Genomic DNA, 27,757 nt, shown 5'->3' on the forward strand with positions numbered 1-27,757 from the left:
TGTATTTTTAAATGGAGGATAATTGCTTTATAGAATTTTTTTGGTTTCTGTCAAACATCAACATGAAAAACACAAACATCTTTAAGGCTATTAATTCTTATAATAAACTTGATCAGAAACTTTTATTTTGTGGGTACTTGCTTTGCTATATGTTTACTGGAATAACATCTTATTTTTCCCCTAATTTTATCAAGTATATAAAATTATTTATTGCAAATTCAACTCCTTTTGATTACCAGAGAAATTCAGCATCTTTTTAGTTATGCTTCCTCTTTGGTGAATTATTTATTCTTGTCCTTTCTCTTTTAGCGTTTGCAATAGTTCAAGATTTTTTTTTTTTTGGTTGTCTGTTTGACTAGGTATTGTGCATACTTAACCTGTGGACTTCTTTTTCTAACTCAATAGATTTTTCCAGTGAAACACTGAGAGAATTTTTTTCCTGGTTAATAATTAGCAAAAAATTCTGCAGAGTGATCAAATAAAAATCAAATATGAGGTATATGAGAAATAGGTTAAGCAAGTTACTTTTTTACTAATAGTGTCAAAGAATAATATAAAAACTTGATTTTCCTCATTCATGTTACTTTTCTTTTGTGAATGTGATTTCTTAAAAAAATGAAACAGTTAAAACTTACAGGTTTTGTTATTTTCTTTTTCTTTTTGACTGAATCCCTAACCTTGCCCACACAGCCTCAAGATGTAGGTAAGAAATTTCCTTGTCTATCCTCTAAGGAATGACTAAATTGGGCTAATTTCTAATTTTTAACTTCGGTTTCTTTCAGTTTAAATTTTCACTTGCTTTTTTTCTCCCTCTCCCTAGTTTACATATACTGATCAGATACCCTGATCTAACCTTTCCAGGTATTGTATTTTGGATCATATTACTCTATCTACTGACAGAGACAATTATCACACCCAGCAATCGGTCACCAGCATAATGGTAATATAAGAAGTGTTGCTGGGAGACATAATTTGGGTTTGAAACTATTAATGTTTCTTGCAAATATGTGTAGTGTATGGAAACAGTGGAACATTAGACATGAGTTGAGATTTTACTGGAACTTTGGTCGTTTGTTGTATTTCCTAATTATGTGGTAAACACCTTAAGAGTATGCAGACCCTGCTTCTTCCAACTGTACACACTTGGCAAATTTTTAAATCCCTGCAAGCCTGTACATTTCCTCAAGCCTAGCCGAAGCAGCGTCAGCCTGGAGGAAAGTGTGACTTTTATATTTCTTCTACTCAAAGAGGGAACATTTTGAACTTCACCTGTTTGGAGGTGTTTTTTTGTAATCCTTCTGGCCTGAAAGGACCATCTTTTTGCAGTTCACCAAGGTGCTGTAAGTGTTACCATGCCCTGAAGTTGTGGATGATGTCTTAATTTGGTATCCCCTACAGTGCCTGCTGGGGCTTCCCTTGTAGCTTAGTTGGTAAATAATCTGCCTGCAAAGCAGGAGACCTGGGTTCGATTCCTAGGTCAGGAAGATCCCCTGGAGAAGGAAATGGCAATCCACTTCTGTATTCTTGCCTGGAGAATCCCCATGGACAGAGGAGCCTGAGAGGCTACAGTCCTTGGTGTCACAAGAGTTGGACACGACTTAGCAACGAAACCACCACCACCACCACAGTGCCTGCTAGTGAGCCCAGTCACAGGGCTTAAAGAAGGATAGTCATTTTTGAGTTTTCCTTCTCCTTTGCCCCTTATAAAAACATGCTTTAAAAAAAGTTCTGTTGATTTTTGACTCCTATATTTTTGCATTCACATTTTCCTTTGCACTTCTGTTACTCCTACCAAAATTCACGTCCTGCTGATTTCTCAACAGGACAGTTGCAAAAGTCTCCTAATGAGCGTCTTGATTTCCCCCTTTCCATCCATTCATTCTTACGTCTATTTGACAAATAGTTCTTGTTACTTTCTTTTTTTTTTTTTTAATTTAATTTTATTTTTAAACTTTACAATATTGTATTAGTTTTGCCAAATATTGAAATGAATCCACCACAGGTATACATGTGTTCCCCATCCTGAACCCTCCTCCCTCCTCCCTCCCCATACCGTCCTTCTGGGTCGTTCCAGTGCACCAGCCCCAAGCATCCAGTATCGTGTATCGAACCTGGACTGGCGCCTCATTTCATACATGATATTATACATGTTTCAATGCCATTCTCCCAAATCTTCCCACCCTCTCCCTCTCCCACAGAGTCCATAAGACTGTTCTATACATCAGTGTCTCTTTTGCTGTCTCATACACAGGGTTATTGTTACCATCTTTCTAAATTCCATATATATGCGTTAGTATACTGTATTGGTGTTTTTCTTTCTGGCTTACTTCACTCTGTATAATAGGCTCCAGTTCTATTTGTTAGGTACTGTGGGAGATCCCAGAACATCAGACATACCATTACCTGGCTGGTATTTCTTAGTTTGGAGAAATGATGATATTACGATTCTATATAAACATTTTCAGTGGCTCCTCATGGTTCCTAGTTGAGGCCCAAACTCCTCAGCTTTATATGAAAGGCACACATAACCTGGATCCAGGTTCTTTCTATCTGTGGTTCCATTACTTTTCTTTATGACTCACTTTCTCATCAAAGTGGAAGATTAATTGATTAATTAATGTTCCCCAAACATCCCAGGATTCCTTACCTTTGCGCTTTACTCACATCATTCTCTCCACACAGAAAGATGAGCTTCCTTACTTCTCAGCTAGCTGAAACCTTGGACATTTTTTAGGCTCAACTTATATACCCCTCCTCCTATAATTCTTTTCTGGTTCTTCACCCAGAGACCATAGGCATTCCTGTTACATGTTGTTGTTGCTCAGTTGTTCAGTCATGTCTGACTCTTCGCGACCCCATGGACTGCAGCACGCCAGGCTTTCCTGTCCTTCACCATCTGCTGAAGCTTGCTCAAACTCATGCCCACTAAGTCAATGATGCCATCCAACCATCTGGTCCCCTGTCATCCCCTTTGCCTCCTGCCTTCAATCTTTCCCAGCATCAGGGTCTTTTCTAATGAGTTGGCTCTTCGTATCGAGTGGTCAAAGTCTTGGAGCTTCAGCTTCACCATCAGTCCTTCCAATGAATATTCAGGATTGATTTCCTTTAGGATTGACTGGTTTAATCTCCTTGCAATCCAAGGGACTCATAAAAGTCTTCTTCAATACCACAGTTAAGAAGCATCAATTCTCTGATGCTCAGCCTTCTTTATGGTCCAACTCTCACATCCATCCATGACTCCTGGAAAACCCACAGCTTTGACTATATGGACCTTTGTCAACAAAGTAATGTCTATGCTTTTTAATATGCTATCTAGTACCCACTTTACTGTAGAATATTATATACATTCTACATTGGATTACAGTCATGTTCATGAGTCACCTGCACTATGAGAGTATTTAGGAACCCAAGGTCCAGGGGAGATGTTTTAGTTATCATTGATTGCCTCATAGTAACCAGTGCAATACTTTGAAAAAGTAAAGACTCCATAAAAATAGCCTGTATGAACAAACACAAATGTGTTCTGATAAGTATATGCTTATTGGAAAGGAACCAGTGGTGTTAGATTAGTTCAGAGATCACCTAAATATCTGTGTCATAATTTTGGCTAGTATCATAATTTTGGAGAAAGCGATGGCACCCCACTCCAGTACTCTTGCCTGGAAAATCCCATGGACAGAGGAGCCTGGTAGGCTGCAGTCCATGGGGTCGCGAAGAGTCGGACATGACTGAGCAACTTCACTTTCACTTTTCACTTTTCACTTTCATGCATTGGAGAAGGAAATGGCAACCCACTCCAGTGTTCTTGCCTGGAGAATCCCAGGGACAGGGGAGCCTGGTGGGCTGCCGTCTATGGGGTCGCACAGAGTCGGACACGACTGAAGTGACTTAGCAGCAGCAGAAGCATCATAATTTACACTACCATCAGCATGCCTGGCATCTCTTGCTGGGCACAACTGTAGCATTATATCACTTAACAATGAAACTTCATACTACTTTTCTAGTCATACCTGTTATCTAGCATGGAAATGGTGCTTGTGTTTGATGGTTGTGGCTGGGGAGCCATCAATAGTAAATATAAAGTCTAGTGAGTTTGAGATTAATTCAAGCCAATTCAATTTAATGAATATTTTTAAGCACATAATCAACTGTGATTAAGATGTAATATTTGGCTCATATGATGTCTCTTCTTCATATTAAATATGCTATTTTTTTCTATATCATTTTTTATTTTATACTTTTAAAATGTATTACATATAGTAATTTATTGGTAAAATATTAAAATACCAGGATATATAATAACTTAAATATCTTTGCTTTCAGATGATGTCAGAATCACCCAGAAATTTATAGATGATAACATTGGATATATGTGAGTTCCTCTAAACTTGTTTTGATGATGATGGTGCTTATATAAGCATATCTGATATATTCTAGAATTATTAATGCTAATATATTAATTAAATATATGCCATTAAAAAGTGAATACAGTATTAAAGAAAAATTCAGATGAGGCAATTGAATTGTCAAGAAATTATAAAACTTAGAGACTTCACATTTTGATAATTTTCTAAGGTTAGTCAGCAAGTGGGTGTTCCTATGAGATTTTGGTTGGACATAACTGGAAATTCTGCAGGTCATCATTGTGTACTCTGTGTGGACTATTGCAGCACCATCATTGCATTTGCTCAATATATTCAGGAGGCATCCTTTGAAGAAGTAGAAATGTTGGTTAAAGCCATGACAGAATACAGAGATAAATGCTTGGCTGACAGGACACTCCCAGAATGTTCAAAATTAGCTGTAAGTACATTGTTTGCATTTCTTAAACAAACAAGCTTATTTGTCAACACTGAGAGAATTTTTGGCTTGAAAATATAGAGGGATGCTCTATGCTCTTGTTGTTACTTTGCCTGACTTCAGTATTTAGGATAAGGCCCTTTCTTAGGAGAGATGCAATTCTGTGTACTGATGCACAGGAGGGCTTGACTATGAGCTTGCAGTCCATGCCATAAGTATACAGGCAGGAAGACTAAACCGATAGCTTGGCAAAGTGCACAGAAGTAAAGTTACTTTCTTTACCTGCCTCTCAATATGTACTCTACTGTCACACCCCCTTTTCTTGGCATCCTCCCAATAGAGTAACCACCTGCATCTCTAGAAAGCTATTACTAAACATTACCGCTAAATACTTAACCAACCCTTTACACTCTGACCCTGTTACCTAGAGAGAGGGAAAAAAAAAAAAAAAAAGCCACTATGTAAAGGAGGTGTAGGCAGAAGAGAGATAGGAAGAGGTTAAGGGGACTCAGGATAGGATAGAGTTTCCCAAAGCGTAGGATGGTTGTCAAGGCTGTGGGTAGAGATGCTCTGCTGGTAATATTGGGAACATCCTGGAATCTCTTTCTCAAAGAGTGACACTCAGCACTCATTGTTTCCACTGTGTCATCTCAGAAGCCTGAAAAATGTTGCAATGAATAAAATGTGTCTTTTCCTTTTCTGTTGTCCAGAATGAGGTTTTACTGGAAAATATATGTGCCATGGAGGGACTGCCACAAAAATATAACTTTTCACACTGCTGCCATAAGGTCGACTTTGAAAGAAGACTCTGTTTCTTCCATAATAAGAAAGCTGATATAGGACTTTTGCCTCCTCTCCCTACTCTGGATCCTGAGGAGAAATGCCAGACTTACAAAAATAACAGGGAATCTTTTTTGAATAAGTAAGTTGAATTTTAGTAGAAAAATCATCTAATTGAAGAATTATTCTTAGGCTAAATCCAGTATCTATTCCAAATGAACATAGCTGGGTTTACGGATCAATTAGTTTATTCAACATGCATTTGTGTGTCAGATTCTGTGGTCATTGTTGAGAAGATGAACAAGATATGAAACCTGCTTTCAAGGTCCTTTCAATAATGATGTGCATTTTCTAATGGGATAAGCCCCAGAACCCAAGTGTGTGCATGGTACAAAAGCAGTACTGCAGGAAATATATGGTCTTTCAAAAGGGAAGGTGCAGCTTTTACCAAAGATAAATATTCAGTCAATGGATGTTTAGCAGTGCAATAGTTTCAGAAGCAGAGACTTTTTCTGGAAAGCTTAAATCACAAAGTTTTCTTTTTACATGTAAGTGATTATGATCTCTGAATCTCAGATGGAGTCTGTATAGGTAGCTGTTCTTTGAGCATGACAAGGAGAGCTGCGGACCATCTGGCGTCATGGGGAAGAAAAGAGAATAGCCAGGGTCTTGCATTCATGATTAGAACTGCAATCATCATTTTTATTTGGGAGTTGGCAACTTCAGTGGTATGACATTTTTGGAGACTCAGTAATGTTGCCTTCCTTTGAAGCCTTCAGTAATGGGAAATCCTTCTTCCTCTCAACTTAACTTTCACAACTTGATCTTGTCTTTTTTAATCTTCTCTTTCCCTTCCCTTGCCTACCATTCCTTCACTTCTTTCCTGTTTTTCCCCCTTCCCTCCTTCCTTCCTTTTGAAGTTATGTTTATGAAGTTTCCAGAAGGAACCCCTTCGTTTTTGCTCCTACACTTCTAACTGTTGCTGCTCGTTTTGAGGAGATGACTAAAACATGCTGTGAAGAACAAGAAAAAGCTAACTGCTTTCAAACAAAGGTGGGCATTCCATTTATTCCATTTACTATTACATATATTCATTCCATTTAACACAGGTAGGTATTACACTTATTAAAAGGACAGGGAGTTACCCGAAATTGTAGATCTTTACTTAAATTATAGCAAAAGAGTTTTTTTTCTTACCACTTATCAGCCGTTCTCTTGTCACTTTCACTGTTGTTTCAACCCATTCACCACCTGCTGACTGATCTAAATGTATTATTACTTGAGACCTTTGAAAAATTGCCCATTTCTAGGGTCTCTCTTCTGATTTTGTCTCCTTGTAAATTGGAAGGAAACACTAGTGAGTAACTAACCAGGGTAAAAATTACATTTTATCTTCTATCTTGGACAAGTCCTAAACCATATAAGTGAATCATCCTGGGAGACAGGGACAAGCTTACTGCACACTGTACTTCCTAGCAAGTGTAATTTAGTCATCAGGAAGACTGGCTCTGCCTTTATAATGTGCAACACATTTATATTTATTTTGATATACATATTTCCTGAGATAAAAAACCCTATAGGTTTTCTATTTCTGAGGAAACATTGGAATTGTTTGGTTGACATGTGGTTAGGAAATAAGAGAACAGTGGGATTTTTCCACTTACTTCAACAGAATTTTCTGTTTATCCCTCAGGCAGAACCTTTCATATACTATTTAAAAGCATTGTCTTCTTATCAAAAAAATGCCTGCAGGGCACTTATGAAATTTGGACGACAAATCTTACAATCTATGTGAGTTTTATAATCTATCTTTTGTTTCTATTTGTACTTTTTTTGGTTTGTGTTCCATTTTTGTTAAATTATTGATGACTTTTTATTTATTCTCTTCTTAGATCCTCAGGGGTTTTGAGGTGGGGGTTAATCTGCTTGGATTGCTCAGAACCAGGACATTAGATCAGGATGAGAGAAGCCCTGAAAGGTGGGGAGACCCCAGAGAGAAAGAAGGCTACTTCTGAGTTAGGTTTTGGTTAGTTGGGAATCTGAATGGGTCTGGGAGTTCCCAATCAGAGTTTTAAAACCTCCCAGTGCTTTAGACATGACTTATCCATCCATCTTTGACTTTAATAACTAGGAAACGATCTTCTAGGGATACATTTTATTTCACATCTTACCTAGCCAAAGAGCAATGGTACTAGTGCAATGTTTTGTGAGAAATTCTGAGATTTCAAATAGATCAGTTAAAAAGGGTGCTGTGATGAATTATCTATGCCTGCCATGGACTCACAAGAAGAAATGGTGGTCCTTAAAAAATATGTTTTGCTATAACAATTGTGGAAGAGGGCATACCTTTCAGGCCTTTTTCTCCCCCTAGTCCTAGAACTAGAACTCAAAATATCAACCTAGGATTTTCAAAATGATCATGTGGGCCAAGTAATGTATAAACAGTTATTTGGAAAAGCGATTGGTGAAAAAACAAGGATACCAATGCTTACGGCAGCTACTTACACTGTATTAGCAGAGAACTTCCTTTTGTCTATTTGCTGTTCAAGTTGTTTTAGTGGTTTATCAATTCTGCTTCCAGAAACATTGCTATACTTAGTCAAAAATTCCCCAAGATTGGATTTAAGCAACTTACCTCCCTTCTAGAAGATGTTTCTTCCAAATATGATGGATGCTGTGAAGGGGACGTTGTGCAGTGCATCCGTGGCAGGGTAAATATTCTATAAAACCAAGCAAAAATGGTGATTTCAGGGGGGATATTTTTTATTCTGAAGTTGCCTTAATGTGTGGCTACACACCACAATATAATCATAATGTTAATAAATTGGGAATAACAGATAGCACTACTATATATAAAACAGATAAATAACAAAGACCTCCTCTTTGGTACAGGGGGCTACATTTAATATCTTGTAATAGCTTCTAAGGGAAATGGAAAAGAATCTGAAAAAATAGTATGTAATCTCTTACATGTATGTTCAGTTATATATATATATATATATATATATATATATATGACTGACACTGACACACATTGTAAAACACCTATACTTCAATAAAAATTAATTGTTAAATAACATGAACCAAATAAAACTTAAAAAGAAGTATTAACAAATGAGACCAAATAAAGCATTGGAGTTCTTAATGAATGAGATTGCTTTTAGATTACTTAGTTGATTCTATTTTATGTGACTAAATGCACATGACATAATCCCCAGGAATTTATAATTTGTGAACATTTATTCAGCCGGACTAAAGTTTTCTTTAATATTGCAAATGCTCTTTTAGAGATATTAGAAATTAACAGTAAAGCTCAGAAAACGACTGGTGATCTTTATGTTTTTAAGAGTTGCTTTCTCTGAGTTTCTTCAGGATATTAGGAACGATCTTTTCAAATAAGTGAATATGTTCATTTAAAATAACTTTTATTGTAGTCTTTAAAGTGATTCTCTAAGGACATATACTGGTAAATATAATAGTGACCTAGCTGAAGTTGTTCATGCATACGAAGGTAACACAATTAAAAATAATCCTGATTTCTTAGTTGAAATTAGTTTTTTTTTTAGTGATTTTTTAAATTAGTCTTACTGTTTTAAATTCAAAACAAAACATCATGTTCATTAGATAACTTGAATTTTGGAGTATGAAGATATATACATTTTATTTCAAGCAATGGACAATAGATGTCCCCAAGAATTATTTTGTCCTTAAATTTATTGCAATGAAAAGCAGTCTCACTCACTGTTTATTTGTGTATTATTTGGTCACTTATATGGATGTTGGTTTTATAATAGTGAATATAATGTACTGAATTAGGATATAATTGAAGAGTTTTCTGTGAAGTTTGGAGCTGAGACTAAGGGATCATATTATATTTTTAATATCCTTTTTTCTGATGGCTTTATGTAGAAATAAGAGCAATTGAATGGTATATTTCATTCAAAACAGAAATGAAATTTCAGACAATAAGTGATGTGTTGCCCTGAATAATGATGGCCTTAGGTGAGATGTATATTTGTCTGCAAAGATGGACTCCCTGGTTCTATGTGGTTTGCTGGAAACATGGTACAGACCTCCATTCCAGTTCTCATCTCAGCCTAGAGCTCCATCTCATTCCTCACCTTCAGTGTTCCCCAGAGGAAGATTCCAGGTAGGGGAACAGCTTGAGCAGAGTCAGAGGGTCTGGAATAGTCCAGTGCTTTGATGAAACTCATTGTAGTTCATGTGAAGCTGGAACAGAGAGTAGGAGAAATATGCAGACTCATTCTGAAGAGTCTGGAGGAAGAAGCAGGGGTTAGACCACCTTTAAGAAAATTCCAGCTAATATGTAATAAATTTATGAGTCTATTTTTTATAATTATATCATCTAAAATCCTACAAAATCAAGCTTGCATTAAAATGAAAGGTCACAGTATTAAATCAATACAAAATTTAATTAGCATCAAATTAGTTGGTGAAACAGTTCTTGATATTATAGATATGGTTGGTTTTGCATTCCATTTATGAAGGAGAATCTAGCCCTGAAGAACTTATGAAAATAAAGTCATTTCTCATTCTTATTTGATACAGAGCAAGGTTATGAGCCATATTTGTTCAAAACAAGATTCCATCTCCAGCAAAATCAAAGACTGCTGTGAAAAGAAAATACCAGAGCGTGGAGAGTGTATCATTTACTCCAATAAAGATGATAGACCAAACGATTTATCTTTAAGAGAAGCAAAATTTATTGAAAGTGACAATGTGTGTGAGAAACGAGATGCTGACCAAGCGAACTTCATGGCTGAGTAACATACCTCTATATTGACATTTATAAGGCAAACAGAAACTTATGACTTGATCTATTTTGGCTAACTTGGGTGGAAGATATAGGAACCATTTAAATCATTGGGTATACCACATAATTTTTGAAAATCACGGTTTTAGATTGTAATCTTTTTACATTATTTTAGAAATTGCAACTGCATATGACAGTGATGGCTAACATTTATTGAGTACTTGATATGTGCCAGACAGTGGGCTAAGTACAGATTATCTATTTTAGTTTTCACAGCAGTCATGTAAAATAAGCATGAGTTCTCCCAGTTTTCAGAAGAGAAAACTGAGGTACAGGGAAGTTAAGTAATTTGTTTAAGATTCACAGTTAAAATATGGCAGACTAAGGATATGATCCAGGAGGTCTGACCTAAGAATTTGCAGGCTTATCTGCCACACTCTCCCCTGCCTTCTCCCCCAACTCCCACCACTGTTTAGCTGACTTGGAAGCAAAAGGACTAGATTTGAATCCTGGTAGAATCACTGGGACAAGTTAACCTGTCTGTATTTTAGGAATTGTATATAAAATTCATATGAGAATATTAAGTCATTCAAAGTTTGTCAGTAATAACTCTGGGTTGACCAAAAAGTTTGTTCGGATTTTTTTTCTGTAAGATGTTATGGAAAATAAATGAACTTTTTGGGCAACTCAATATAATCCAGGGGCTTTACCAAGTTAAACAGGGGTTTTGCCTCCAAAAAGCTTTCATCGATAGAAGTGTGATGTGGAAAGAGACAGCCTCATAAATATATGAGTGCAAGAAACACTCTTTAATTTCTGAAAGCACTAGACCATAGGCAATATGGGGATAGAAGAGGAAGTCCTTGGGAACTCTGAAAAGTCTTGACGGGGAGCAGGTACTTGAAGAAATGCTGATAATCTGGATAGAAGAGGTAGAACACTGATAGAGGTGTGAAATGCATGGTCTGTATGTGGTTGTGCTAGGGTTTCTGCAGTGAGAGAAGAGGGTAGGGAGAGGCACATGGGGTCAGATCATCCAGATAAGCTAAGTAACAAGATGCCACCGAAGGGTTTTCATTGAAGAATAAGGAAGGACAAAATCACTTTTGTCTTTTAGAAACTTCATCTGGAATGAATCCCAGTTTGGGGCTTAGGTGGTTGGTAAGTAGTTTTCAGACTCAATGAGATGGGAAGTATGGGGGAAGGTTTGTGGGAAAGAGAAACTATTTATATTTGACCACATTGATTTCCCAGGTGGCGCTAGTGGTAAAGAACTTGCCTGCCAGTGCAGGAGGTGTACGAGATAAGAGTTCAATCTCTGGGTTGGGTAGAACCCCTGGAGGAGGGCATGGCAACCCACTCCAGTATTCTTGCTTGGGGAATCCTATAGACAGAGGAGCCTGGTGGTCTACAGTCCATTGGGTTGCAAAGAATCGAACACAACTGAAGCAATTTAGCACACACACATTGACTTTGAGGTGCCTGTGAGGTAATGCAGTGGAAATATCATAAGAGGATTTTATATATGAACCTGGAATTCTGGAAGGATGTCTGGATTGAAGATACAGGTTATTGAATACTTAGCCAAATTTTCAGTGCTTCGCATCTGTCAATCAATTTAATTTTCAAAACAAACTCTGTGGTTAGAATACTTTCCTCAATCATCATTTTGCAGGCAAGGAAACTGAAGCACAGAGGTTAAGTAACTTGCTCCAAAGTCACACAACTAATATTTGGTGGAGTGAGGGTTCAAATGCAACCACTGTGGCTCCAGATTCCTGTTCTTATAACCACTGAGCTCTATTGCATCTCATGAATCATGGATGCTCAGTCAAATTAAACTAAATCATTGATGCAGTGCATGTCACTTGTACCTGACATAGACTTGGTAAATGGAAGCACTTTTCATCCTTATCCTCATTTCTCATCATCTCCATCATCATCACCATGACAACTACGATAGGGTAGAAAGCATGGGGAGAAATGATAGAGCAGCGATGAACATGCTGAACCAGAAACAGCTTACGATGCAGTTTTTCTGGATGCCAATATTTGATGCAAGACCTTGGTGGATCTGCCACGCTAGGGGTTTTCTTCCAGGGGTTTTTGTTTACAATATTTTGGTGGTGAGATTTTAGGTGCAATTTTATTTCTGAGGAAAAGTTCATGCCTTTTATGAAATATTAAGGGGAACCCTTGATTCTTTAAATACCACTGCTTTAGAATATGAGACTGTATCTCACAACTGGGACTGAGAAGGTAAATGGAGAAGAGGAGAGATGTCAGAAAAGCCAAGATTAATCAAGAGAAAAAGGCTACAAGACAAAAAGAGATGACAAAATTCCCTTGGACTTGAAAAACTTTTGTGACGTATGACTCTCACAAAACATAGATCATTTTTACTTAATTTGAAAGAATAAAGATGATATTTCTATGAAGAAAATTGTAAATAGCACAGGGTAGTTAAAGAAAACAGCTCTCTTGAGAAAAGAGTTGGCTTGGTTTAAAAAGAATGAAGTAGGTGTCCTCTAGGACCTAGGTTCAAATTTTACAAAGTGAAAGTGTTAATTCCTCAGTCGTGTCTGGCTCTTCCTGACCTATGGACTGTGGCCTGCCAGGCTTCTCTGTCCATGGCTTCAGGAAAGAATACTGGAGTGGGTAGCCATTCCCTTCTCCAGGGGAATCTTCCTGACCCAGGGATTGAACCCAGGGCTACCTGCATTGCAGGCGGACTCTACTGTCTGAGCCACCAGGGAAGCCAATAGCCAGGTGCTTTACTGGGCTGAGGCAGTTTCCTCAGCTGTGAAACACTACTTATCTTGAGGGCTAAGTGAAGTTAAATGAGACAGTGTTTTATAAAGGCTAGGAAGCCAATCTTTGTCTCCTATGCCCAAAGCTTGATCCAATGCCTCGCACCTACTAAGGGCTTAATAAGTGTTAGCCTCTTCCTCTCCCTTTCCCCCTTTGTCCTCTAATCACACCCACCTGTACCCTTATAATGCCTCACTGAGGCCATGGAAACGACTGCCAATGATTTGGACCTGCAGGGGTGATTACTCCCATAACTGACAAGTGACAGGATGAAGTAATGGGCAAAGTCTGCTCCACAATCTTTCCCCAGGTGCACCGGGAGTGAGGAGAAGCCATATTCCCCAAATCTCAAGATGGAGGTTGAATGCATTTTCCAACAGAATTATACTTGATATGTATTTCCTAAAGTATTGGTAGCATGATCTACTATTTCTGATGATTTATGGATAAAATTATTTTAACAATGAATAATAAATACCTCTAACCATTCTATCCCTCCAAGTAAAAAACATTGCTATTTTAAAACATAATATGGAAGAAAATCTTTGTAACATGGTCTCTTTTGTCAAAATGTCCTCTTAAGCCACTCCTCTGCCAGAGAAAGATGAAAGAGGATTTGAAGGCAGACTCAGTAATAAAAGGTCTCCCCAGAGTAAAAGATAGCAGGATTTGAAGTTCTCTTTCTTGAAGTTCTAATGTACAATATATTTTACACATCACAGGTTTCTTTATGAGTACTCAAGGAGACATCCAGAACTGTCCACACCAGAACTGTTAAGAATTGCTAAAGTGTATAAGGATCTCCTGAAAGAGTGTTGTAACATGGAAAACCCTCCTGAGTGTTACCGTCATGCGGTAGGTTCCATCCTAATAGGCTCAGAGAATTAAACAAAACAGCAAACACTTAAAAACTATCAAATTTTATTATGGTTCAGAGGGTACAAAATGTGATTGATCAATCTGAGTCTATCTAAAATTCAGTGTAAGCTGATCACTGCGAAGACCAACATCATCTGGGTTACACATAATGTTTAGAACTATGAATCCTGTGTGTTGAGGTAAAAAACTCTTCTGATTAAATATTTATATTTTTATTTATGTGCTCTTGTGTTTTCTTGAGCCATCTTGGATTTTTTATGATCATAAAAATAATAAATGATTATTAAAGATGATTAAGAAATTACTAAAAGTTATAAAGGAAAAAGTAAAAACTTTCTGATTTTGTCCTCAATAAATACCTTTAATTAACATTTTTTTCATCTTTTCTATGCATATATGAATATATTTATATGGATGTTTACAACTAAGATTGGGATATTATTTTCCAAAGAAATTTTTGGATTTATTTTTATTTATTGTCATAAAAAACATTTTACATTATTAAACAGACTTCAAAAAATTCACCTTATTTTACATGATGGTATTCCATTGTAATAATATATCTAAATGCTCTCCTCCTATATCTTTGACATTTTGGACATTTATTTAGCTTTTTAAAAATTTTATAAGTGACCCTAAGTATCTCATTTCATTCATCTCTATTAATAGTTATGACTATTTTCTCAAGATAGATTATCAGAAGGAAAATTACTACATCAAAATATATAGATTTTAAAATAAAAAATAATTGATACAAATGACTAAATTGCTACCTAGAAAGTTATTACCCACATATATGTTGAAAATCTTCATTTCACCTCCACCTTCACTAACACTGCACATGAAAATTAACTTTGCTAAATAGTGACTGTGTTTTAAGAATTTAGTTGACTTTTGTAACTTTTTATTTTATATTGGGATATAGTTAATTAAAAATGTGATAGTTTCAGGTGCATAGCATAGTGATTCAATTAAACACTTAAGAATATATTTTATGATGGAGCTAAGATTTTCCTATATGATTTTAGCTACTGTAGTCATAATTTCCTGTGAACAGTTTGTTCACATCTTTTACTGATTTTCTTGTTGAAATTAGTGTGTTTTTAATATCCATTCATATGCATATGTATGTATTACAGAAATTAATTATTTGGCATTTTTGATTTGCTTCTCATTCAATTGATATGTGTTGCTTTGCTTTGCTTAAAAAATTACCCCCACTTGCCAAAAATGCCAGTTTATACCCATTCAAAATTGAGCAAGAAGTAAGAATACTTGAGTTTCATCCAGCTTTGCCACTGTCCCTAATGAGGAGGTCTGTTCCTGATCCTTAAATGGAGCATAGTGCTAGAAAATTCTTTTTATTTCATGAAGATACAATTCATCCTTCAGCATCCTTCCACTGGTGTGTAGTTTTCTCCCTGGTGGCCACTTAGCTGGTGTCCAACTTTATGCTATGTGAGAGTTTGTCAAATATTTGAAGACAATTACTGGAGGTTTTAAATTCCAATTCTAAATGATTAAAAAGATGGTATAAAAAAGATATATGTGATTAAAAGATATGTGATTAAAAGTGTTCTGTAGCAACACTTGCCTATTGGGTAATTCTAGGCAAGTCCCTTGACTTCACAGGACCAAATGACTTCTCTGGCCACTTTAAAGGGAAAATTTATATGATCATTGTCAGCATCAGATTTGAATTCCACTTTGTAGACTTTAAAGCTCTATAAAATATACAAGGTAATGATGAAAATTTAAATTTCTGCATTTTGGCAAATTCCATATCTATATATCTATCTATAATTAAAAAGATTCAAATTCTAACATACATATATAGAAAACTACCCTCAACTTGTTGACTAATTTATGATAATGATAGTTTGAAAATACTATGTAAGTATAAAAAAATAAATTAGACAAGTCAACATAAATCTTATTATTAAATTTATGATTAGATAAAATTTTCAAAAGCATGGTTGTTCTTATTTTCAGGAAAATAGATTCAATGAGACAACAGAGAAAAGCCTCAAGATAGTACAACGAGAATGTGAACATTTTCAGAATTTGGGGAAGGATGACTTGAAATACCAGTAAGTTGTTCAAACAAGCAGGTTAACCCTGGTGACCAGGATAAAATAAAGATGGCCACAAAGTGTCAAAAATTTAGCTCAGCCCTTTTGTGATGAATTCATAAATTCTGGGAAAGAATAATATCACAAGAGTTAAGAATTCACATCGAGCTGTCATTTTAAAACTTTATCAGAAATCAGGCTAGAAATGGAAGAAATATAGGATTTTGGACAAATTGATTATCTAATGCTTTAGTTTTTGTTTAGACTTATCTTTTTTACTCTCAACACAGAATTGCTGGATTTTGCCCCATTTCAGGCATAGGGAATGAAATGCAGCAAACTTCAGGTTGTTATATTTTCTCAAGGAAAAGATGCTCTTCCCAAGATTTAAGCCCATCTTATGGAGTTTAAAGAAATAATTTTGGATTTGCTTAACACTTTAATATTTGTTTTTTAAGTACTTTGTGAATATTCATGAATAATATGAAATTTTTTCTGAATTTTTAAAATTAATTACCATGCTAATGTATTATACATTGAAACCAAACATCTTCAAAACAAAACACAGTTTAAAAAATATGTTTTCACTATTTCTGCACTTGGGTTGTTAGCTGGGAACTCAGCCCATGAAAGATCTTTGTTTCTTGCTTCTTTCATCTCAGATTATCTTTTTCCAACATGTATTTATTAAATTTTCCCTTTGAAATGTTTATTCACAATGCAAAGGATTTCAAGTAGGACTTTACATACTAGCTAGCCAAGATACTTGCTGCCAAGATGCTCCTATCATCACAGATGACACACAATGGGCAAATCTGATAGTTTCTGAATTGTCATGAAATTAGAAGGAATTTTCATATGCAGAGATCTATAGGAGGCAGGATGCAGGAAAATGGCGGGTAAAGAGACTGATCTCTACCATTTTATGAGAGAGCTAAGATTCACATTGCCCTTCCATTGGTTGTCCCTAGCCTTGCAGGGTTGGGGTTTCAGGTGGTTTATCAAGGGAAGATGAGCTTCTGCTTTTGTTCAGATCAGACATATGCTCTTTCAGCTACCTCATCAATCTCACGAAGCTAGCCCCCCAGCTCTCCACTGAAGAACTGACCTTTCTTGGCAAGGAAATGGTGATGGCTTTGACCACCTGCTGTACCCTGAGCGAAGAGTTTGCCTGCGTTGATAATTTGGTGAGCCTGGCCCACATACCTGACTGTTCCTAAAAAGAAAAAAAAAAGGATACCTGCATTCATTGATTTATAAGTGATTGTCTGTCTTCCTCTCTCCATTATTTTTAACATTGTTAAGCAAGGAATATCAAGTTTTATTTTTAGCTATCTGTGTCAAAATCCTGAAGAACTAAAGAGAATGTCTTGAATAGTTGGTTGGGGGTCTCCAGATCATCTTTCTTACTTCTTTTTTTTTGACTGCACTGAGGCTTTGTTGCTGCATGTGAGCTTTCTCTACTTGCAGTGAGTGGGGGCCACTCTCCAATTGTGGTGTATGGGCTTCTCATTGTGGTGGCTTATGTTTTTACAGAGCAGGGGTTGTAAAGCATGGGCTTCAGTTGGTATGCATGGGCTTAGTTGCCCTGCAGCATGTGGGATCTTAGTTCCAGGACCAGGGATCAAACCCGTGTCCTGTGCATTGACAAGCAGACTCTTAACTACTGGACCAACAGTCAAGTCCCATTTCTTATTTATACTAGAAGTAATTTGTTAGAGCAAATGACTTGGAATCATAGTATTGTTTCAGGATGACGGAGAAAACTTCATAATTTTAAACAACACTATAAATTCTCCTTGTCCCACCATGTCAGTAAGAGAATTGCTGCTTCCAGTCCAGTTTGGGTTGGGCATATCTCTTTAGGTCTGGGGTGGCCCATATGTGGGGGATCCCAGGAGGGGACTAAATCTAAGGGTCACTGTGTCCTGCTGATGCTTTCGGTTAGCTGTTTGCAGCTCTCAGCTCAAAGTCACAAATTTGTATATACATTAAGCTTAATCTACATGAATTTAAATTACTATGGTTTGAATTTTTGTTATAATGCCATTTAGTACCTCAGGCTCTATTTTTTTTTCTTTTGTGCATAGCGTCATATTATGATTGCAGAAGCTTTTCTGAGTTGACAGTGATATTAGAACAAACTAACAATTCATCTACCATATTTCAAAACTCCATTGCAACTTTCATTGGTACAGGTGGATTTAGTTCTTGGAGAGTTATGTGGAATAAATGAAAATCGAAATATCAACCCTGCTGTGGACCACTGTTGTAAAACAAATTTTGCCTTCAGAAGGTCCTGCTTTGAGAGCTTGGAAGCTGATAAAACATACGTACCTCCATCTACCTCTCAAGGGTTATTTACCTTTCACGCAGACTTGTGTCAGGCTCATAACGAGGAACTCCAGAGGAAAAAAGACAGGTACCAACCTTCTCTTCTGTTCATCATTTTCTTCAGGCTGAAGACACGTCACGTTTTAATGAGAAGTTTTATTGTAGTGGATGTGTGATCTTGATGTTATAATCCTGTTCCTTCTGTCAAACTGTCCAGTCTGTCTAGTTATAAAACTCAGTCTTTTCCTTTGCTAGAGATTTGGAGTGTCCAGACTGTGATTTGGAAACGTGAGTGAGGGAGGCCATAAAAAGGCTCATAGGAGGTTCATAATGAATCAGATTTTCTTGAGAGAATGTCATAGATGCTTGCTCCAAGAATCTCTCTTAATGTTTGAAGATATGAGAGGCCCAGAAAGGATAAGGATTTTGCTTTTGTTTTCTCAGGCAATGCTATAAATGCCAAAGGAGCAGATTTTGGGGAGGAGGTAGGCAGTGTCTGTATCAAGTGAAGTGGAAACAGAATTCAGTTACTGAGGAAGAGAGACTGCTTTGAAGTGAATTTTCTAGAAATATCAAAAGTTACATATTCTACAATATTGTGCACAGTGAAGACTTACTATGCTGCTGCTGCTGCTGCTGCTGCTAAGTCACTTCAGTCGTGTCTGACTCTGTGCGACCCCACAGACAGCAGCCCACCAGACTCCCCTGTCCCTGGGATTCTCCAGGCAAGAACACTGGAGTGGGTTGCCATTTCCTTCTCCAATGCATGAAAGTGAAAAGTGAAAATGAAGTTGCTCAGTCGTGTCTGACTCTTTGCGACCCCATGGACTGCAGCCCAGCAGGCTCCTCCACCCATGGGATTTTCCAGGCAAGAGTACTGGAGTGAGACTTACTATATGTTCCCACATTTTATACAATTTTGTCCATAATTACATAAGCCTCCAAAGAATGTTATCATGGAATCCATCCCATGTGTTTAGCAGAAAGGTTTCAGGACCTCTTTCAAAAGTAGAATATTTTAACTTTTTACATTCACCTAAATGGAGATTTCAAAGATATAATTCTATAACAAGCCTTTTGGAGAAGAGGGGTTCCAGAAAGAAACTGTTAATTGATTCTGTTTGACATCATTGGGTCACAGGTTTCTTGTCAACTTAGTGAAACTGAAGCCTGAACTTGCAGGGGAGGAACTGTGGTCGTTGCTGGCGGATTTCACGAATGTGGTGGAGAAGTGCTGCAAAGCCCAGGAGCCTGAGGCCTGCTTCAAGGAGGAGGTATTTCCAGCTCTTTTCTCTGGAATTCAACTAGTATTCCTGGTCCAAAAAAGAAAATGGAACTCCCCACAGGACCCTGCTTCCTCCTTGCAACGTCTCCCTCCAAGTCCATCCACGTTGTTGCAAATGGCAAAATTTCATCCCTTTTTATGTCTGAGTAATATTCCATTGTGCATACACACCACGTCTTCTTTATCCACTCATCTGTTGATGGACATTTAAGGCTGCGTCCATATTTTGACAATTATAAATAATGCTACTAGGAACATTGGTCTACATGAATCTTTTCATTAAAAATTTTATTTATTTACTTATTTGGTTGCACTGGCTCTTAGCTGTGGCATGTGGGGCCTACTTCCCTGACCAGGGATTGAACCCAGCGCCCCTGAATTGGAATTGCAGAGTTTTAGTCACTGGGCCACCAGGGAAGTCCCTGGGCTGCATGTATCTTTTCAAATTAGTGGGGGTTTTTTGATTTATATGTCTGGGTCATAAGGCAGTTCTATTTTTAGTGTTTGGAAACCCTTGTACACTGTTGGTGGGAATGTAAATTGGTGCAGCCACTGTGGGAAAACAGTATGGAGGTTTCTCAAAAATTTTCTGTATGTTTTTATTTCTATTTTTTCTCTCTCAGAGTCCAAAATTGGCAGCCAAAAGTCAGGCTGCTTGAAAAACATCAAGTAAAACCCACCTAAGGTAATGCCTTCTATCTCAATCAAAGGCTAAATGTATCGTTAACTTCTTTGGTTATTTTTGCTTTTCCCCTCTCATGCTTCACTGTTGATTTCTAGTTCATCACCTAGGCCTTGCACTAACATTTCTGGTTTATCCCCCTGGCCTTGCACTAACAAACCCCAGTACTGGTGCTGTAATGTGTCTCTGGGTGTCAGTCAGTCTTGATGGCTGGGATGGCCCTACTGTGTTTGTGTTAGCACTGCCTTACTGCCCTAACAGTTTTCTGAATATAAAGACATCCACTCTTCTGCCTTCCTGCCACTGCACTCAGATGTCTGGACCAGAAAAGAAAGGCAAAGAATCTATTAATATGAAAGTTCACAGGGGGAGGAGGGGGCTGGGATGGGCAGACAGGCCTCAGTAACTTGTTCTAAGAGCCTTACTGCAGGATTTACATAATAGAAAAGTGATATGTTTGTAATTTCAAAAAGGTATATAAAGGACCCCTTTTCCCCTGCAGTTTCTGAAAGACTTACTCACAGACTTTAGGAACAAAAGGTTGAATAGATATAGCATGATGTTCAATGTCGGGAAACAGAGACCTCAACACCGCCCCCTGCCTCCCCGCCACCTGGCCAGAGGGCAGGTTTGGATCTGCAAAAGGAAAAACATAGTTACCACTAAGAGTTTTTTTATGGGATATCTAGGCACATATATGGCTTTCTATCATTTCATATTCCTTTGCTGCACAAGATACTGTTTTTTCTTTCCAGGTTTCTGAGAACAGTGAGGAAGATCAACTTACCTATTTCCTAGCTGTCCTGTGGTGAATTTCATTTTCTGAAAAGAACACAGTAAACAGATTCTTCTGTACCTATTGTCTGAGATAATGTTATTGCAGCAAGCAATAAACAACAACATTATAAAGTTATTTCTCAAAGACTAATGTCATGTGTCAACTTGTTAACAAAATGAAACAACCGAGTCATTCATTCCACCAGCATCATTGGTTTACTGGCTAAATGTACTTCTTTTTTTATAAAAATATTTTTAAAATTTTTTCTTTTTAAATTAATTTTTATTGGAGTATAGTTGCTTTACAATGTTGTGTTAATTTGTACTGTACAGCAAAATGAATAAATCTATGACTTTATGGGAGACAGGACTCTGAAATAGCAATTCTGTGGGCAGAATACTCACAGATTCTGTTCTTGCTGCTACTGGGAAGAAAATGGGGTGTTGTGGGCTTGTAGCATGCCTCCACCTCCTCCTCCTCCTACTATTACTAGCTGGGATTGAATGTTTTCAATGTAAAAACATTGTGTGGGTACTTCTAATGTATTATCTCATTTAATCCTAACAACTCTATGAAGTAAATGTTTTTTTATTCCTGTTTTACAGACAGGGAAATTGAGGCTTGGAGAAAAAAATGAATTTGTTCAAATGTCACATAATTAGTCATTGGCAGAACCAAAAGCTTAAATTTGAACCCTCTAATTCCAGAACAATATTCTTAGTCAATGTGTACATTACCTCCTAGGGAAGGCTGTGTCGTGGGTGCCCTATAAACTCTGTTCTTCAGAGAGAGGGGGAATGGGCCAAGGCATCAGCAACAGTGGCTCTTTTCTCCCTCCATTCCACATCAAAATTGCTGTTATTTTGAAACTGTAAGTGATTGACAGTGACAGCTAAAGAGAGAGAATGGTAGGAACTGGGAAGCCAGGAAGTGAAGGTTGGTTGTGGGCCCGTGGCTTGATGATCCTGGCTGATCTCTAAACTTTTAAGGCTCTTTAGTGTTTCAGTGTCTGAAATAAAGGATGATGACCGTCTAAGATATAATACATGAAAATATTGAGTTCTTTTGTTTTAACACAGAGCACAGTATTTGGGATTCTTACTCATTTGTTCAACAAATATTTATTATTAGATCCTACTGTGTGTTAGACATTGTACAACATAATCCAATATAATGCAAATATAACCAAATATAATAAGACAATTAAGCATCATTCTTATGTCTACTGGGCAGGGGAGAAGACAGTAAGCAATCGCATATGATGTCATAGGTGCAGGATGGAAAAAGGGCCTTGCTGTGGGAGCATGTGGCAACGGCATTCCATCCAAGCTGAAATTGCAGGTGGGAGCGGAGTAGAAGGGAGTTATATTCCTACTACTATTACCTTGCTGTATGGCCTCAGACACAGGTTGCCTACAATCTAAGACCTCTGTTTCTTGGTGTAGGGTGGAAGAATAATCACTCTATCACAAAGGCTTTAGAAAGATGTAATAAATTACTATATAAAGTATCCAAATACAATGGCCAGCAGAAAGTAGGTGTTTAATTCATGAAGCTGATTTTTCTTTCTACCATTTTCCCAAACACTCTTGTTTATTGTCAGGGATGACAAGGAAGACAATTTTATTGAAATAATGAATAATAAGTTTAGCAAACAGAAGTGAAACAGAGTGCAGTTTCCTAATTCAATTTTGCATCTGATAGTGGATTCTCCTATGTGTCCAGTGCTGTGCTAAGAGCCACAGACATGAAAGCAAAGACCCAGGGACCTCTGCCGTTACAAGACTCCATAATCATAGAGGAAACTGCCATACAACTCCCTATACTGATGTGCCAAAGAACACAGTGATAAAAGATAGGTAATCAGTGTGATGGAAATAAAAGAGGGAGAGAACTGGGTTTTTCAAAAGTCTTGTTTTGCCTGGAAGGAGAGGATTTGGAACAAAAGCAAGTCATACTGACTCTGTATGGCTCAGACAGAGCTCATACCAATGACTGGAACATAACTGGACTCAGTTGATGCAGGAAAACTTCTAGTACTAGAGATGTTTGTAAATGTCATCAGCCTCATGGTGCTATAATGAGGGCCAGGACTGCACATGCATGAGCAGTCACTTCCCAGGCTTTCGGTAGGGTCTAGGGATCCAGCCTTGGTTTTTCTAAGGTTCCTTCAAACTCTATTTCTAGGACTTGGACAAGAATTAGGTTTGTGGTAAAACTGTTTATTAAAAATCATCATTGTGTCTTACACTTGCACACCTTCTATTTTTTTTTTTTATCTTAAAGGTCAGGGTGGAGATCTTCCTCTCTTAGAGAACAAATTCTGTGCCATCTTTTGAATTCTATCACAAAACCCATTCCTTAGCCTTTGCTTAAATAATCCCCACAACCTGTCTTTCCTCTGATCTAAAATTCCACTATCAGTCACTAATAAAGAATTTAACTCCTTCTATGTTTTAAAGAATCTCTTACTGTGAGAGAAGGATGCTCATGAGAAGCTAATTTTGTCCAAAAATAATTTTTTTTTAAAAGAGAAACTAGTTTAGCATACACAGAACAGTTTTTTTTAAGTGCCAGCTCCAATCAGTTAATGGTGGCTGTCCTGTGGTGTGGTGCTGTGAATGATTCTAAGGCTTAGTCATAGAGAAAGAGTAATATCTACAACGGGTGACAGTCTGAAAGCAGTCATCCAAGCATTTGTCATCGCTAGAGTAATAGGTCCATTTCTGGTAGCCCCAGGAAGCTTAGAGTATGGTCTCAAGGGAGCCACTCTAAGGGTGCAAGACAGAAAGAGATGCTGAGCATCAGGACTGTTTAGAGAACCCTGGAAAGCCTATGGAAACCTGGCAAGACAGTCTTCCCTTGTGTGGTTTTCTACCACACAGGTCATCTATATTCTTTACCATAAGCCAACATGTCCCAAATCTAAATAATGACAAATCTAAATAATAATGTTTTTCAGGCAAATGTATCTCTCTCACTTATATATATATTTTTTTTTGCCTAGGAAACCAGAAATGAGATTATGTGGGTAGCAAAATCAAGCAATGGACTTCCAGCCTTGAAGATTATCTGATCCAAACCCTCCATTTATAAATGAGGAAACTGAAGACAGGAATGGTTAAAGTAGTAACCAGTGGTCTCCCATTTCCACAACATTGGGGCTTTAAGTTTAGCTTGAACTTTTAAGTTAATCCATAGTCACTAGTGTCCTACCCTAAAGAACTGGATTATAGGCAAAGCAGAAAACAGCCAAGAGATGCTGGTATCTCAACTTTTACTACTGGCTCTTGGATGGTGTGAGCTCTGACATCAGAAAGACCTGAATTTCTACCTGTGAGTCCATGAGCAAATTATACGACCCTGAGTCTTCACTTATTATTCAAGAAATAAGAATACTGCTACCTAAATACAGTCATATAAAGTGCTAGACTTGCAGCGAACACTCAGTACATTAGGTTGCATTCCCATGGGTTTGTTTCCCAAATCTGTGCTCCCCACTCTCACTAGGGACCTAAAAATGTGTCCAGCACTGGAATTAGGATAGTCATAATTTATTTGAATCTGGCATTGTATGTGTTTACCTGATCTCCTGCCATTTTAGACCTTTGTACATGTCAACAGGCATTTCTAGGAAATGAGGTATTTACCAAAAACGTCTATTGATTACTTTATTTCAAGTCCTATGTGATGTAATCTTGAAAAAACAACTAGATTGACATGACTCATTTTAAAATCCAGTATTCATTAATGAATGCTATCTATCAGAAATATTTCTTCATTATCATGAATTTCTATAATTTTTTTCAGGGTTATAGTGGCCTGGGGAAAATATTCACCAGAAGAAGTTTAATTATTAATAGTAATTACTTGGAAAGAATATAAAAGGATTATTCAATTCTCTCAAATGATAGAACACCTTCTATTAAGTTTATCTGAAATAATGAAGACTGTTAGATCCATATCTCTTCTTATTTTCTTCAGCTACATTAAATGTCAGACTCTTCAGAGAAGTTTACTAGATGCAGGTAGGGAATTCTGTTAATAACCTACAGATCCTTGTGCCAGGAGGTGAAACGTCACGACAAAACTTCATAGATAGAAAAAGAGAATTAATATATTGGGGAAACACAAGCAGGAAACACACATGGGGAAACACACACATCTTACTTCCAGTCTAGAGGAGAGAATGATGTATTTTTAACTTGCATTTAAAATTGGATAAATTATTTTAGATTGAGCAATAGTGTTTATAGACTAATATCATGAGCTACATTATTCAGTACCTACTATGTCGCAGGCACTGTGCTCATTGCTTCACACATAGGCTTTCATTTAATCCTAACCATTATCTAGTGTAGTAAAGGTGATTAACACTTGATTGATAAAGATACAAAAACTCTGAGTGCTTAAGTTAGTTTCTTAAGGCCATATTCAGTATCAGAGCTAGAGGCTGAACTCAGAATAACTGTCTCCAAAGCCTTTCCTTGTTAATATTGCTAATGATATGGTTTCTTTATTACATAGATAGTGGCTAAACTCTTTAGAGTTAGTGACTGAACAATAGCAAACTCTTTAGAAGCTATTGGTATAAGAAGGAAGACATGTTTTCAATAGAGAGCATGTGTATATGTACATGGTGAGTGAGAATGATGAAGATGTTGAATGAATCCTAGATGTATGAGATATTGTCTTTGCCACATTAAGACTAGCAAAGTACTAATGTTTATATTGTTGTTCCTACTGCCAGCATTTGATTTTCTTAGTGTTATGTGAGTGTGCTAGTAACTTCTAGTAAGCGTTATTTAATTAAAAAGTCAAGTTTAGTTAACTCAGAAGTGTCAATACAGATATGTGTAACATTTGTTGGCCAATGACAGATGAGAATATATATTTGACAGATTTCAACTACATGATGTTTTGGACTAGAAGTAAATCATTCACAGAATACAGCTTAAATACAAGAAATGTTCTCAGTTGCTCAGTCATGTCCAACTCTTCGTGGCCCCATGAACTGAAGCCCACCAGAATCCTTTGCTCATGGGATTCTCCAGGCAAGAATACCAGAGTGGGTTGCCATGCCCTCCTCCAGGGGATCTTCCTGACTCAGGGATTGAACTATGTCTCTTACATCTCCTGAATTGCAGGCAGATTCTTCACCGCCAGAGACACCTGGGAAGCCCAAATATAAGCAAATATATATTTTTATAAAATTTATCCTGATTTATGATGTAAACAAAAACAGATCTGGAAATTTATGAGTGAATAAATGTAGATTTGAATTGTAAAAAGGGGATTTCAACTTGGAAAATTTCCTCTTTTGCAAATAAAAATCTCATTTTTTTCCCCCAGCCATGCACCAAACAAATAGCCAGAATTATCTAGAGAAGAACTTAAGAGCTGTGTAAGTTTTATTATCAAAAATTTTAATTGAAATTTACACTCATGTTATTTTGTAGGGGCGTAGGGCAGTGATATTACAAGACTGGTGGAGGAAAGGGGTTTGATTGGCTTCAACATTCACACAAGTGTTCTGTTTCAGTACTAACATTATGGTTGCACAGTTTCTTCAGAAACTGACTTATGAAGAAGTACAAATCACAGTTCAAGAGTTGCTGGATCTTGCAGAAAAGTGCAAGAACCTCAAGTCACATGAATTACCTTCAGAATCCTGTCACCAGTTGGTAGGTGAATCATGTTCTGCCTTTTTCTCTCTATTAAAAAAAGAAAAAATGAAACTAAATTGCAAACAAAAGATGTTGCTATGGGATGGGTTGATTGAATAATCAAGCAAGCGATTTTAAAGCAAAATATGTACGTGAGTCACACTCAAGATATAATCTTTGCAGGTTTATGAACCTACAGTTTATTAAGCTCATATCTAGGAGATCACATTCTGAGAACCAAAGGCTTGAGAGAATGAATTATACCCTAGAATGTCAGCTTATTCATCTAAGTTTATTGCTCTTTCTCTGTCACTAGAGTACTATTGTCTGACATCTCATATGAAGATTCCTGGGAAATTAAAATACTGATTTAGAAAAGTGTCTAAGAGAATATAAAAAAGAAGAAGAAAGTGAATATTATTATAGGTTTTTTTCCCACTTAATAGAAAATCTTGAAAATTACTATTGTCTTTTATAAAGTGTGTATTTTGTGATTATAAAAATTCTTTTTTGTTAAACTCTTTATTGAATTTGTTGCAATATTGCTTTTGTTGTTTATGTTCTGGTTTTTTGGCTGTGAGGCATATGGAATCTTAACTCCCTGGCCAGGAATTGAACCTGCACCCCATGCATTGGAAGGTGAAGTTTTAACCACCGGACTACCAGAGAAGTCCCAGAAAAATTGTTAATAAACATATCAAAAAAGTCTTATAATCTACATATTTTTGATCAATTATTCTCATATCAACAATTTAAATACAAATAGTTTTCTTCTTTATTTGTAGGTTTTTTTCCACTCTGTCTTCTTGGGCTAAAACCTGTCTATTTTTTATTAGAATCTAAGTAGTCATAGGAAAGGGCTTCTCAGGCAGTGCTAGTAGTGAAAGAGCCGCCTG

General features: G+C 37.0%; 2 protein-coding genes across 3 annotated transcripts in view; both read left to right on the plus strand.

Moving 5' to 3' along the window:
* The first annotated feature begins 580 nt into the window (after positions 1-580).
* On the plus strand, positions 581-27,379 carry AFM (afamin). Of its 2 annotated transcripts, none has more exons than XM_015471678.3 (15): positions 581-703; positions 4,324-4,372; positions 4,671-4,803; positions 5,511-5,722; positions 6,501-6,633; positions 7,274-7,371; positions 8,162-8,291; positions 10,150-10,364; positions 13,888-14,020; positions 16,037-16,134; positions 17,171-17,303; positions 18,315-18,538; positions 19,592-19,724; positions 20,359-20,420; positions 24,203-27,379. In XM_015471678.3, the coding sequence occupies exons 1-14, from the start codon at positions 616-618 to the stop codon at positions 20,392-20,394; spliced, it is 1,815 nt and encodes a 604-aa protein (XP_015327164.1). In that variant the 5' UTR covers positions 581-615; the 3' UTR covers positions 20,395-20,420; positions 24,203-27,379. The 2 variants fall into 2 exon arrangements, with proteins under 2 accessions (XP_015327164.1, NP_001179104.1); NM_001192175.1 differs by lacking the exon at positions 24,203-27,379 and adding an exon at positions 21,173-21,551 and having other exon boundaries at positions 583-703.
* Positions 25,105-27,757, plus strand: part of LOC100140503 (alpha-fetoprotein-like) — a 50,201-nt gene continuing 47,548 nt past the window's right edge. The window contains 2 exon segments of the mRNA XM_024993594.2: positions 25,105-26,599; positions 26,738-26,879. Of these exon segments, the coding sequence (XP_024849362.2) occupies positions 26,550-26,599; positions 26,738-26,879 (192 nt within the window). The 5' untranslated portion in view covers positions 25,105-26,549.

The sequence above is a fragment of the Bos taurus genome, chromosome 6 (assembly GCF_002263795.3).
Source record: "Bos taurus isolate L1 Dominette 01449 registration number 42190680 breed Hereford chromosome 6, ARS-UCD2.0, whole genome shotgun sequence".
NCBI classification, from domain to species: Eukaryota; Metazoa; Chordata; class Mammalia; order Artiodactyla; family Bovidae; genus Bos; species Bos taurus.

Bases quoted from the DNA above. Each gene is read 5' to 3' on its own strand.
- AFM (XM_015471678.3), top strand. From the start codon at position 616: ATGAAACAGTTAAAACTTACAGGTTTTGTTATTTTCTTTTTCTTTTTG. The intron at 7,372-8,161 runs GTGAGTTTTATA...TTCTGCTTCCAG, and splicing joins CGACAAATCTTACAATCTAT to AAACATTGCTATACTTAGTC. The intron at 19,725-20,358 runs GTATTTCCAGCT...TTTCTCTCTCAG, and splicing joins AGGCCTGCTTCAAGGAGGAG to AGTCCAAAATTGGCAGCCAA.